The sequence below is a fragment of the Myotis davidii genome, unplaced genomic scaffold, assembly GCF_000327345.1.
Source record: "Myotis davidii unplaced genomic scaffold, ASM32734v1 scaffold346, whole genome shotgun sequence".
In the NCBI taxonomy this organism is placed as follows: Eukaryota; Metazoa; Chordata; class Mammalia; order Chiroptera; family Vespertilionidae; genus Myotis; species Myotis davidii.
The window spans coordinates 1,821,170-1,835,581 of record NW_006297386.1 but is presented as its reverse complement, the minus strand read 5'-3'; the positions used below and the strand labels follow the sequence as shown (position 1 = coordinate 1,835,581).

The following is a 14,412-nucleotide window of genomic DNA, read 5'->3' as shown; positions in this document are numbered from 1 at the left end:
CACAGATTTCAGTGAAGAGGTACAGAACTTATGTTAGGACAGATATTCCAAAGGGTGGGGGTAGGTTTTTTTGAAGATGAGATCAGGTGGTAATAAGGTTGAAAGTAATGTTTCATTCTGCCACAAAAGGCAAAGATCTAAGTGAAATGATCGATTTTATATAATTTGATTAATTTAAAACTTTAAAACATGTCCAATCTTGGCTGGGTTAAATTGCTGCTGGCCCAATTAAATTTGAACTCATATATCCCAAAACAACTAACTAAAGCAATGTGCTTTGTCCCTTTGGGCAAATAACTTTTTATATTAGTAGTAAAGAATGTTAAGGAGGCATTTTAGATCCTGCTTCCTGGCATGTCAGTTTGGTGCAAATAAACTCATAAAAATAAATTTTTAATGTTAATATTTTTAAGATACTTGAATCTACATTTATATTTGTAAGTACTTGACAGCAAAAAAAAAAAGTATTTGACAGCATATGATTTTTTAAAACTTTTATTTAGTAATTATTTTAGATTTACTAATCAATATTAGATGTGGTATGAATGCCTTGAAAAAGAAAGTCCTTCTTCTTATTCTGCAGTTTAAAAAAACAGAAAATGTTTTTTACGAAACACTTCTCAAGCCTGAGCCAAATGGAGTAAATTCTGAGGAAGTGATGGATAAAGAAAGAAACAAAGAAGAAATGCCAGAGGATGTTTCATACAGGTAATAATTAAGGGAAACAAATCATTCACAGATTTGTATAACTGCTTAAAAAATGGTAAACTTCAGAGTCAAAAAGCCTTGGATTCCAGTCCCAGCAGGCTACATACCTGCTTAAGGTGCAGTTTCCTCACTTAGAAGAATGGGGGTAATAATGGTATCTATTTCACAAGTATTTTGTAAGGATTAAAAAAGAAAATACATGTTTAGCACTTAACACTGTGCTTAGCACCTAGGAAGTAGTCAATACTTTTTTTTTTAGAAGAGCAAGCAGTAAAAAAAAAATTTTTTAAAAAAAGAAGAAGAGCAAGCAGTGAGACTAGGAAGGGCTTAGGAGAAGCCGCAGGAGAGCCAGGCTGGGCTGCTTGGCTCACTGGGAAGTCAGAGAAAGAGGGGCCTTGGAGACAGGTTCAGGGGGTGAGCCCGGGATGAGCTGCCGCTGCCCATTGCTCCCCTGGTTGCAAGTCTTATGAGGTCCCTTAGAGATTAGGGAATACGTGCCTGTGGGGGAAGGAGAGGGGGGACAAAATGGCACGGGTATGCTCTCTGAAGGCAGAGCGCCTCAATGCCTTTTCTTCAAATGCCAAAAGGCACATAAGCTATAGCAAAGTAAGCACCTCACCATTGCCTTTGTGATGATAGACATTGTTCAAAAGAAGTCTAAGTTGTCTGATAAGTGTTTCAAAAATTATAGTGCTTTGCTATTTATTTTTAGCTGTGTTTATTAACTAGCATCTTTAAGTGCATATCCTCAGTCCCATCCTCCATTTAAAAAATTACCAGTGTTAGAAAAGAGAAATGCTATGAATTAATGTTATTAGCAATGCCTTTATATTTCAAATTCAATTCTGCTATTCATTGAAGACATTGACCAAAATATTTGGCAAAAGCTGATAAGAAAAATATCTCTGCTGATTTTTGTTAATAGGCATAGATTGAAATACATCCAGTATAATATACATATACATATATATGTGTGTGTGTGTGTGTATGTGTATACACATACATACACAAACAGTACACATAGACAACAGTATGGGGACAGCCAGAAGGACGGGGAGGTGAGGGAAGGTGGAAGAGGGCAAAGGGGACAAGTGGGATGGAAAGAGACTGACTTGACTTTGGGCAATGGGCACAGGGTGTAGATATTTCGTTGAATTGTGCACTTGAAACCTGTATGGTTTTGTTAACCAGTATCACCCCAATAAACTCAGTTTTTAAAAATCTATGAGTTCAGCCTGGCTGGTGTTGCTCAGTGGTTGAGCATCGACCCATACACCAAGAGATCACCAGTTTGATTCCCAGTCAGTTCACATGCCCTTGTGTGGGCTTGATCCCCAGTAGGGGGGCGTGCAGGAGGCAGCCAATCAATGATTCTATCTCATTGCTGTTTCTTTCCCTCCCCTCCTTTCCTTTCTCTCTAAAAATCAATTTTAAAATGTTTTTTAAATAAATTAGAAGAAAACTTAATTGCATTCTATAATAAATTTTAAAACATCTATTTTCATTAGCCCTCAAGATGAGACACAGATCACAAATCATAAATCAGAAGGCCGTCCTGAAGAAAATACAGAGGACAATATTCCCGAGCAGGAAGAAAGTGATGTTTCTTATGAACTAACTCCTGAGGCTTCTACAGGAAACCAAACAATGGCAGGTAGATATTACGCATGTCATAATTTTGCCACTGACGCTTCCTCTGGACCTCTGAACCTATTTCCCATGTAAAGGTTTTAGCAAGTTAAGCACCTTGACTACAGATGAATCCGCCTTTGCCTTCCACAAGCACCTTTAGAAGCTTTGCCACTGAAAACGAGAAAAGGGTGACCCCGCCTAACCAGCTAGGTACACTCGGAGGATATTATTCTGGCTTGGGATCAGTTCATTTTTGGTTTGGGTTTTGCTTTTATTCCTAACACATACCATAAATTCTTTTCTAATAAGAAGATTCTTCAGTACTTGGAAAATTTACCTGTTAGAGTCTCTGAGAATAGATTCTCAGTGTTCACAAACCTACCACTTTAGAAACTGGACGACTGAATGTCTACATTGGTAGAATGGATCTCTTTACTCTAGCCTCATCCATATCTGGGGTTTTCTTTGATAGTAGAAGACTGTGATCCATAGCTAAAAATGAAAGATTTCTGTGCTATTCTTTCACGTGTTTAGACTCTTCACATGTCTTTTTTTCTCTTTTTTTCTTTATTTAGGACTTTTGGGGGGGCAGGGATCATAACACTAATGTATATTATTACCAGCTCAAAAAACTATTCATAGTAATCCTCCCTCTCCCCCGCCACTCCCCTAATCACTTTGCAGAAGGGTAGGTACAATGAAATTCAGTTATTCTGGATTGTCCTTAGGTAGAGCATTTTTTGCATCTGATATGCATATGACATGCAAATTTATCTCATCATGATCCTTTGTAACCAATAGTAACCGCTCTCTCTTCCTTTGTCTCACTATCACTGACAAGTGCTGTACACAGAAATTCTCACTTATTTTTTCATTGTCAGTGACACTTTTAGTTATTGTTGTGGCAGGTCTGGATCAAAGTGGTGTTATTGCTGTATTAAAACCACGTTTAAACTGTAGTGTATACCCGCATGGAACTAGAAAGGCTTTTAAAAAGTAATTCACTGCTAGACACCTGAAAATTGACTTCAAAGCAAAAAAATTCTTATATAATAAAAGAGTAATATGCAAATTGTTCCCTCGACCGGGAGTTCCACCGGAGTTCGACCAGGGAGCAGGGCAGGCCAGCCAACTGCCGGGAGCCCCGCCCACTGCCGGCCTGGCCCAATTTCCCCGCCAGCCGGACCCCAGCCATGCACAAATTCGTGCACCGGGCCTCTAGTATATATTTTTTTTTCATTTTTTTTTTCATTTTTATGAGATACAGTTGACATATAACACTGTAAGTTTAAGGTCTACAAGGAAGAAAAAGCTTAAACTGTTCCAGAGACATTTCATGCTGAATACTCAGTTTGCAGATTAGAAAGTAAACCAAATGCAACTATTTCCTCCTCGAAGCATGTTCTTCACAGCATCAGCTTTCCTTCCCCAAGTGTCTTAAAGATCTTTCTCTTTTCGCATTTTCTCGGTGTTTTAGTGAAAAGCCTGCCCTCGTCTCCGGAGTCCTCGGCCTCCCCGGGCCCGCCCGCCCAGCCGCAGCTCACGGAAGGATCACATTTCATGTGTGTGTAGTTTCGGAGCAAGTACGTGGTCTCCCTTCGCGCTTTCCCCGTAGACTTTCTGACCGACGGCAATTGCATTCATTCCCTGGTTTAGTGAATAAAAACGGAGATTAATTCCAGGCCAGGCTTAGGGATAGCTGGCAGAGCAAGTATTGGAACCATGGGCAGTAACTCACGTTTCCACCGTTGGCCATTCCAGTGATTGGCTGTCTTCCAATGTCTTCCAGCATTTTCCCTGTCTCTTATTTCATCTGTAAAAACAGCAAAACCTGGCCGGGACGTCCAACGCCAAAACAGGCCTCACAGTGTTCTGCAGCTGTGTTCCCATTGAATGTTCCTTTTCCATAGTCAGGTCTCAGAAGTCTGTTTAAGTCATTACATGCCGATTGAGTAATGTTTCTAAGTTAGTTTGACATATCTACCGCATTGGGAGTTTGTTAATTATTTTAAAGGACAAAGAAATGTTTATGGTATAGCCTAATAGATGGAATATTAAAATCTTTAAGATGTATCCGAAATTATTTCTAAATTTAAAAAAAAAATTTTTTTTAAGACAGGGAAGTAGTTACTCAGAACGCTGTGGGGAGGCCCCAGCTTCCACCTGTTCAGGGTACCTGATTGATGGTCCTTGGAGTAATGTTCCTTCAACCACAGTTTCAGAACCGAGAATAAACCTTAAATTATTTAAACAACGCTAAATGCTACCTGCACTTCTGTGCGTGTAGATGTACACTGTTTTTAACTTGACAGAAGATCCATAAGATAGGGAGTGAGCATGTTATGCCGTTTTTCTGCATTTTTTTCCCTCAAAATACCTACCAGATCTAGTAATTTTGTGCCTTAAGGTGACCGCCAGTTTCTGTTTACATAGTTATAAGCAGCGAAAACACCTTGAGACACGAGCGTCGTTGCACATCACTTGATTTCTAGATGCTCAGAGTAACTGAGTACGGCAACTAACCCGACCAATCTATTCAGTGGGCTTTTTTTCTAGAGGCCCCTCACTCCATTCACACCGTTTGGCAACAGCTATGATCTGCACCCCTCCTTTCAGCCAGAAGGGTTTGTGTTGAACTGTCTTGTCCTGTTTGTAACTTTTGTTTGAGATTGTGTCTATCTGGAGCCCTGTCGGTGCCGGATTGACATCCTTTCTGGAGTCACAAACCATCCATCTGTTAGAGTGTCACCTGTGCCTTTGCCTCTGTCGCTCGAGAATTTAAACTTTAAACTTAATATGTTGAGCCGTAGCCGGTTTGGCTCTGTGGATAGAGCGTCGGCCTGAGGACTGAGGGGTCCCAGGTTCGATTCCGGTCAAGGGCATGTACCTTGGTTGTGGGCACATCCCCGGTGGGGGTGTGCAGGAGGCAGCTGGTCAATGTTTCTCTCTCTCATCGATGTTTCTAACTCTCTATACCTCTCCCTTCCTCTCTGTAAAAAATCTAAAGTATATTTAAAAATAATAGGCTGCCAGGGGACAAGAGAACAATGGAGACCATTTAGGAATCCAAGGAAGAGAGCTGACCGTAATACAGACCAAGATGATAGGAGTAATGGTCGATTCATAGGTTGATGCTCAACCACTGAGACACACCAGCCAGGCAGCCTAAACATACTTTAAAAAGTGACTGTCATATATTGGGAAATGAGATATTAAAGTAATATGTAATCTATACTAATAAAAAAGTAATAGATTTACCGTAGCCGGTTTGGCTCTGTGGATAGAGCGTCGGCCTGAGGACTGAGGGGTCCCAGGTTCGATTCCGGTCAAGGGCATGTACCTTGGTTGTGGGCACATCCCCGGTGGGGGTGTGCAGGAGGCAGCTGGTCAATGTTTCTCTCTCTCATCGATGTTTCTAACTCTCTATACCTCTCCCTTCCTCTCTGTAAAAAATCAATAAAATATATAAAAAAATAAAAATAAATAAACTTAATATGTTGAGAAGTGACAGTTCTCACTAGTGACAGAGTCACATCCGGCAGAGGAATAGTACACATTATGCTCCACTGATGCCTCCTGTCTGAAGAAGTGATCCGGGGCCCCTGTCCCTCTTAGTGGAGAAATGTACATTAGAAACCTTGCTCCTTACCTTTTGGTTCGATAAACAGGGTACAACTCTTTGTTATTACCCAACAGGGCCATTCTGGTAATAACAAGTGTTCAGTTAAAACTCAAGCACATTTCCAGGTTCCTTAATTTGTTATTATTGGATTTTGTTTTGTTTTACTTTTATTTCCAGAGCCACTAGCATTACACACTAAAATGAGGTACAGTTATTGCCTGATAGTTTCCAGTCCTGTGGCATGCAGCCACCACGAATAACGAGTGACACTCAAATGTGGTTATTTTATATCTTTGTATTGTGCCCATGTCATCTTTCTGAACTAGTAGTTCTGGCAGAACCTAGGAAAGTTTTACACACAGGCACTGCTATGCAGGCAGCTCACCACATTATTACATGTGAAGTTATGCAAATCTTTGCTCATTTTGCTGATCTTTTGGATTCTGAATTGCTCTTTTAATTGCATTATGCTCCTTTGCTTTGTGAATTGAGCTTTTGGAAATGAAGAGAGTATGTCCCTTAATTGTATTATGTTTTTGGATTTTTCAAGGCCATGCTTGTCAGTTCTATTGTTATGGATTGTCAGCCTTAGTTGCTTTAGGAAATGGTCATTCATTAACTGGCAGGTGTCAAAGTAAATTTCCCTCTCTTTGTTTTTCAGCTACACGGACTTCCGTGGAAGCTATTCAGACCTAAGGACCCGGACCTTCGGCAATGTGAGAAGATATTGTACAGTATATTTTAAATCTATGAAATTCATAGTACTGATGCTTTCGGCCACAGAGCATCGTTTTATCACTTCTGGAAAATGTTTATTCCAAAACAGCTTTAATGGCCCATATGTGCACTCCGTAATCTCAAGGTTATTATTCTGACACCAGCTTGCTGCTATGATTTCAGAGCACATACGTCAAGGTGCTTTTTCCTGTGTGGTCCACAGCCAGAGCTCACTTAGTTGCTGATTTCCAGATTTTGATGTTTCTAAAGTCTAGGTGGAGTTGTATTTCCTTTTTCTTTTCAGCACATCATTCTAGTTCTTTCCAATGAAGCTTGTTTTGTTTTGTGTTTTCCTTCCATTTTGGCTACTGCAAGGCTTTGTTTCTCACTTGATTTGTAAAAATTTTATATATATATATATTTAAAATGTGCCATTTTATTATTGCTAAGTGAAGTACGTCTCGTTTCCTGCTATAATTATTTCTCAGTCAGATTGCAATGTCAGCAGTTACTGCCACACTCTCGTCAGCTTAAACACAAATGTTATCGCTTACTGTTTCTTGAAAGACAATTTAAAATGTGGGTATTTTGAAGTACTGGGCTTATACTTCATTGGAATAGATGTGTACAGCAATAAGCAGGTTTTCAAATCCAGTACTTAGTTTGTGTACAAATGTAATTATGTTCATTGTGTATATATTATACAATGAGCACATGTAATGTATTAAAGGCTACTTACTATTGTTTAAATGCAAATGTTCATATCTCATTTCTTTTTTTATCATGTTAAATAAATGTTGATGTTCTTAAATCACTTGTGTTAGAATTTTTGCTCTTCCCATCTAAAATGGCAAGCCCGAGGACCAAGAGACTTCTAGGGGGGGCTTTGAGGGGGGAGTATGTTAATCTTATCATTGTAGAGAACATCACAGGACCTTTTCCATCATGGAGCCCAGCCTCCCCATCAGGTTGAGGAACTTGAGGCCCAGAGAGATAAATTGCTTTTTGGCCACAGTTACATTTCATTCAGTGACAGAATTTGGACCAGAATACAGTTTTTCTGACTTGTCCCCTAAGGCCATCAGCTCAACACCACTGGGCAAATTTAGTTTCCTGAGGTTTCTCTACCTCATGTTGTGGAAACCAGCTCCAAGCATCTGTAGTCTCACTCTGCTCCGTGGTTTGCACTTGGGGGAGCAGGGGACGGTACAGAGCAGAGGGTCATTTCTCCAACATGAGTAACTAGAAACTGTTTCATCACAAGTAGGACCCTCAGAGATCCTTTTCTCTTACAATTCATTCTTTGCAGATGTTCACGCTCTTCAGAATCAATTACATTTTCTTCCCTCCGTAACCTTTTGTTCGTGCTCTACATTGTTCCCAGTGTGTGAGGAAATTTGACGCTTTTGGATTCCTCTATAAAATGGCTGGAACTAAATTGGCAGCGGTCAGTCTTCCTTTTTTTTTTCTCTCTCCATGCTATATTAAAGAGGATTTAGATTTCATTCAAAACGCAGATGTATAAAATTCATCTGCTCCAAACTAAATCACTCAAAAAGAAATGCAAATAGATACAGTCTGTACTGTAGGAGGTCAGTGAAAAGAGAGGTTAAATGGGAGGATAGCATTTGGCTCTCTGTGTCCATTAAAACATGTTTACACATATCAAAGATGACACACACAGGTCTTCTCAAAGGAAACCATGGACAAATCATTTTTCCCTTTAGCTATGTTATGGTCATTGTTAGAGATCTTTTGTCAGTGTGTTGGGAGTGTTTTTCTTTGGTTTTCGTTTGGGGCCTTTTGTGGGGCTTTTTTATGTTGAATTGTGTGTGTGTTGCTTTGGTCTTATTAAGCACAACTTTTTTTTTTTAACTATTTCAAGAAGGAAACATATCCCATACTGGGGTACCAGGAAGCCTCAGGAGTTTGGAGAAAGCAGCATAAAGGAACTGTGATTCTTGTCAACATTTTAGAAAGCCAGATGCTAACCGTATATTTGCAAACAGTAAATCGGCACAGGCTTGTTAAAAACACATTACAGGGCCTCAAACCTAGCATTTCTGATTTAGCCAGTCCAGCGTGGTCCAAAACTGAGAGTCCTGATTCTAACAAGTTCACAGGTAATACTCATGCTGATGCTCTTTGAGAATCACTCTGTATTGTATGTTGAGTTTTCGTTTTATTTATTTATGTGTGATGGAATAAAATTAGGGTAAATTCAGGAGTTTTTATTTAGTTACAAGTGTGCACAGAGTGTAGGAGAACTAAGAAAGATAATGGAACAACTCACCCTGTGGCCCAAAGGGACAAGGGCAGAAAGAACTGGAACCCACATAAGGGAGTCACGTGAGAGAAGCCCTTACTCTCTATGCAGGAGGCAGAGCCAGCCCTGGTGGAGGCAGCCCTACAGGGACTGAGCCAGGAGAAGACTGATGGCACTGGCTTATCCCCAGTTTCTTGCTCAGACTCCCATTGGCTGCACTCAGTGGGATGCAGCGGTCACAGGAGTTGTGTCGGGTGTGGCTGGGAACTCTTGGGGGTTTCCAAGACCTTTTCAGGAGAGCCTTGAAGTCAAAGTTATTTTCATAAGATGTTATTTGCCTTTTTCACTTTCATTCTCAATAGTGAAGAGTGGTGTTTCCCAAAGGCTCTCTGACCTGAGAGATTTCAACAGATTGAGTGCAGACGCAGATGTGAAAATCTAGTTGTCTTTGTTAATTCAGACAGTAAAGAGGTTAGCAAAGATGGAAAGCAATGTTTTTTATTCAGAGGTATGTTGTTTATTCTAACATGTCGTGGGTTTATTTCTGTTATTTTAGACGAATGCGTCAATATTTTAACACCTCTCACTTTAATTTCTACTACAGTAAATGCCAATAGATATAACCCACAAAACAAGCTACTTAGAGTCAATCATTGTTAAACATGTGAGAATCCTGAGACCAGAGATTTGAGAAACCCCCATATAGTTCTTACTGGTCAGCCTCCTGTGGCAGGGCACAGCTGAAAAATAGCTGATCCAGGGGACAAATAGAAGATTTCAGCCCATCTTCCCAATAAAATGCTGCTTGCTCTTTTTTTTTAATAAGGCTCACTTTTTTTGTTGTTAATCCTTGCCTGAGAATATTTTTCCATCGATCTTTTAGTGAAAGTGGAAGATAGAGGGAAAGACAGAGAGAAACACATTGATTGGTTGCCCCCTGTATGAGCAGGGCCCCAGCAGGGGAGGAGCCTGCAACCAAGGTACATGCTCTGGTCCCTTTAGTCCGCCGGCTGACACGCTATCCACTGAGCCAAATGGGCTAGGGCAATAAAGCTCACTTTTTTTTAAAAAAAATTTTTAATTGACTCTTTTAGACAGGGAGGGAGAGAGAGAGAAAAAATGATGTGAAAGAGAAACATCAATCGATTGCCTCCCACATGCGCCCCCACCGGATGGAACCCGAAACCTGGGCACGCAACCTGACCTGGAACTGAAGGCGCCACCTTTCAATGTACAGGTTGACGCTCCAACCACTCCAACTGAGTCACCAGGCCAGGGCACTGCTTGCTCTTTTTGCTTGCAAACCCCGGGGTCTGCTCCTTCAATTGAAAACCCCAATGTCTGAGTGCCATCCAGAGCCTGTGGGTCCTCCTGAGGTCTGCGGGCTGTTAATCAGTCATGGAAAATGCTTCAGAAAGGCAGTGTCCAGACATGCAACAGTCTAGAAAGGGTGAGGCTCTCTTCCCGTGTCAGCTGCCACACACCCTTTGGCCATTCCTTGATCTCCAGGTGTACCTGGATGTTCTATCTAGCCCTCATGCCCAATTCAGACTTCCCATTCTCATTAGCCTGAGGTGGTTACAAAAATCATCAATTAAAAGTGGGTAAATGGCCTTAGCTGGTTTGGCTCAGTGGATAGAGCGTCGGCCTGCGGACTCAAGGGTCCCAGGTTCGACTCCGGTCAAGGGCATGTACCTTGGTTGCAGGCACGTCCCCAGTAGGGAGTGTGCAGGAGGCAGCTGATCGTTGTTTCTCTCTCATCGATGTTTCTGACTCTTTAACCCTCCCCCTTCCTCTCTGTAAAAAATCAATAAACTATATTTTTTTTAAAAAAGTGGGTAAATGAAGATCTAGTCCATGTCAAAATGGAGTAGGACCGATGAAAAATAACTGTCATTATCTATTCAAATTATATTATTTGAAATATGTGATTTATACAGAGACATTTGTGTTATAAGAAATTTCTGTTCTCTGCATATTAGCTGTCTGGTTCTGCCCAACATAGGACAATGAATGACTCATTCCTTTGTATTTGAAGGAGCAGCTAAAGCTGTCTAGCAAGTTGTTGAGAATTTGCCCTAAGTAGCAGATGCTGCAAGATTTGCAGTTTTGTTTTTGGTTTTGTTTTTTTTTGGTTTTGGTTTTGGTTTTGTTTTTTTTTAGAAATAACATCTCAACTACATTCCTGCCAAGTGTGTTCGGTTGTGTAGGTATCTGGAAACTGCCAAAGAGCAAGCCTGGGACAGCTCATGCTTGTCATATCCTACTGAAAAGCGATAGGCAGGTCATGGAGTTGCTCGCTTTTTTTTTTTTTTTTAATCCTCACCCGAGGATATGTTTTTGTTTTAATATATTTTTATTGATTTCAGAGAGGAAGGGAGAGGGAGAGAGAGATAGAAACATCAATGATGAGAGAGAATCATTGATCTGCTGCCTCCTGCATGCCCTCTATTGGGAATCAAGCCCACAACCCGGACATGTGCCCTTGACCAAAATTGAACCCGGGACCCTTCAGTCCGCATCAATTGCTTCCTGTGTAGGTGCCCTACCAGGAATTGAACCCTCCACCTTTTGATGTACGAGACAACTCTCCAACCAACTGAGCACCTGGCCAGGGCTGGAGTTGCTAGCGTTTTAAACAAATTGGCCCCTAGCCATGTCCCCCAAAACTGCCCGTAAGCAAAGATAGGGAAGCAATTCCTTCTAGAAAGGTCTCTGGTCTAAATTGAATTTTACAAAGATATACAAGTTTTCAATAAACATTGAAACATGCTCATTATTAGTGGCTATCAAAGATATACAAAACAATGAAATCCTTTTTTTAACCCATCATTTTGGAAATGATGCCCCCCCAAAAAAGTGTGATAATGCAATATGGTATTGTACACTTCAACATTTCTCAAGAGGTGAACTTACACAATGTATGTCAGTTATATCAGTAAAGCTGGAAAAGAATTAAGGGGTAGATCTCATGTTAACTGTTCTTTACACACAAACACACATACACACACACACACACCAAAAAATACCCACAGAGGGACTCAAGGACACTCAGGAAGTTGTTGGATGTCTATGACCTTGATTGTGATGTTATCATGGGTGTTTGCATATGTTTGAACTCATCAAGTTGTGCTCATTAAATGTGTGTTACTCTTCATATGTTAATTATACCTCAATAAAACTGTGTTGGTTTGTTTTTCATTTTTTAAAAATGAGTGCTAGAGCCCTGACTGGGTAGCTCGGTTGGTTAGAGCATCATCCCAATACCCCAAGATTGTGGATTCAATCCCCAATCAGGTCACATAAAAGAACCAACCAATGAATGCATAAATAAGTGGGACAACAAATCAATGTATCTCTCCCTTCCTCTCTCCAAAATCAATAAATTAAAAAATGTATTTAAATAAATAATAAATGGGTGATAGAGTTAGCAGAGTGTAGAGAAAGGAGTATATTCATATGAGGTTGGTGGGAGTGGCAATTGATAAAACCTTTCAAAAGCCTTCATAATGCACACTCTTTGGCAATTCTTCTAGGAATTTATCTTAAAGAAATAACCTAGTGAATCTTTTGTACTTTGGTTTGTTAGTGGTTCAAATAAGGGGCCTATTTGTCTCCCGTCATAAGAGGGAGGGAGCCCAGGGTTGACTGGAGGCTCGCTAGAGATGTCCTTTTCCTACTGTGTCGGCAGCAACCTCTACACTTTGGGCAGTGCCGCCTGCAGAGAGCAGGAAGCCCGGCAGGCATCCTCCACTGCTTCCATCTCTCCCATTGGCCAGAACCAAGTGACAGGGCCACCTGACCTGTAAGGGTGTCTGGGAAAGCAAGTGTTCACCTTTCCAGCTTTTAGAATAAAGGAGGGCAGTGAGAAGGGAGTTGAGGTGGGTGGTGAGTGAGCCAAGCTGCAAAAAATACCCCACAACCCATATGTCCACCAGGAGGGAGTTGATGAACTAAATTAGAGACTTTCCATTGTACACAGCCGCTGACTGGGGCGTGGTTAATCTCGTTCACTGTGTACTTAGTGAAAAGGGTAGATTACAAAATAATATGTTCCCCAGGATTCCATGCTGCTAAAATATGTGACATGTGTATCCTATACATTCACAGGAAAACCTGATATACATGATAATGTTAATAAAATCCACTTGATGAGGCCTCCTGCCCTTCCTCTCTTCCACTCCCACCCCCAGCTGTGACCTCCATATCTTAGCCATAAATCTTTCCAGATTGATTCAACGCCAAGGATAAGGAGAAAACCATAAGTCATTTTGGAAAACACAGTCATTCGCAGTCTGTTACATTTCACTTGTCTTTCTAAGAGAACAAACTCCAGTGTTTCCTCAATTGGCGGACAGAACTCAGTGGGTGAAGCCAGGTGAGAATTGTTGCAGGAATAGACTCAGCTCAGAATGGCGGCTCAGAATGGCGCAGAGCCTGATGCTGCAGGACGATGGGCCAGAGGGAATTCCTGGGTGAGTGTGCTCCGAAGAAGCTGTTTGTGAACTGGTCTGGGAGAACTTGATACTGTGAGCGCGTCAGCTCCGAGGAAATCTCAGGAACCGCAACATTAAACATAGGCTCTCATTGGAGTGTCAAGTGACTTCCTTTGTTTGGCTGCTGATGGGATGGTTCATAAGTAACTTACGACATTGCAATAGGCCAGTGGTTGGCACACTCATAAGTCAACAGAGCCAAATAGCAACAGTACAATTGAAATTTCTTTTGAGAGCCAAAGTTTTTAAACTTAAACTATATAGGTAGGTACATTGTTACTAACTTAATTAGGGTACTCCTAAGGCTTAGGAAGAGCCACACTCAAGGGGCCAAAGAGCTGCATGTGGCTCGCGAGCTGCAGTTTGCCGACCACGGGCTCGGAGAACAGAAGAAGGACTAGGTGGGGAGATGAGTCGAGGTTGGTCTGTTTTGGCTCACTAAGAAGTCAGAGAAAAGGGGACTTGGGGGACAGGTTCAGGGATTTGCCCAGGACACACTACTGCTACCCATTGATGCCCTAGTTCGTGGTCCACAAACTGCGGCTCGCGAGCCACATACGGCTCTTTGGCCCCTTGAGTGTGGCTCTTCCTAAGCCTTAGGAGTACCCTAATTAAGTTAATAACAATGTACCTACCTATATAGTTTAAGTTTAAAAAATTTGGCTCTCAAAAGGAATTTCAATCGTTGTACTGTTGATATTTGGTTCTGTTGACTAGTGAGTTTGCCGACCACTGGACTAGGTGCAAGCCTCTGGGGTCCCTTACAGTTCAGGAGATGCAGGCCTGTGGGAAGGAAAGGGGAGAAGAGGAGGAGAAAAGTACCGGCGTGTTCTGGGAGGGAGAGCGCAGGCTGGACCTTACTTTTGAGGGGTTTTAAAGGCTGGGCATTTAGGGTAGATCTTAGGGAGGATCTCAATGGACTATTCATCAGTTTTGTGCTGATGTGCCAAAGTGAAATTTATTCCCTTAAC

General features: G+C 41.3%; 1 protein-coding gene across 1 annotated transcript in view; it reads left to right on the top strand.

Annotated features, from left to right (window-relative positions):
• PLEKHA5 (pleckstrin homology domain containing A5) overlaps positions 1-7,490 on the top strand; it is a 214,240-nt gene extending 206,750 nt beyond the window's left edge. The window contains 5 exon segments of the mRNA XM_006773158.2: positions 1-19; positions 584-708; positions 2,217-2,362; positions 3,818-3,923; positions 6,624-7,490. The exon segment at positions 1-19 is cut by the window's left edge and continues 11 nt beyond it. Coding sequence (XP_006773221.1) covers positions 1-19; positions 584-708; positions 2,217-2,362; positions 3,818-3,912 — 385 coding nt within the window. The 3' untranslated portion in view covers positions 3,913-3,923; positions 6,624-7,490.
• Positions 7,491-14,412: the final 6,922 nt, after the last annotated feature.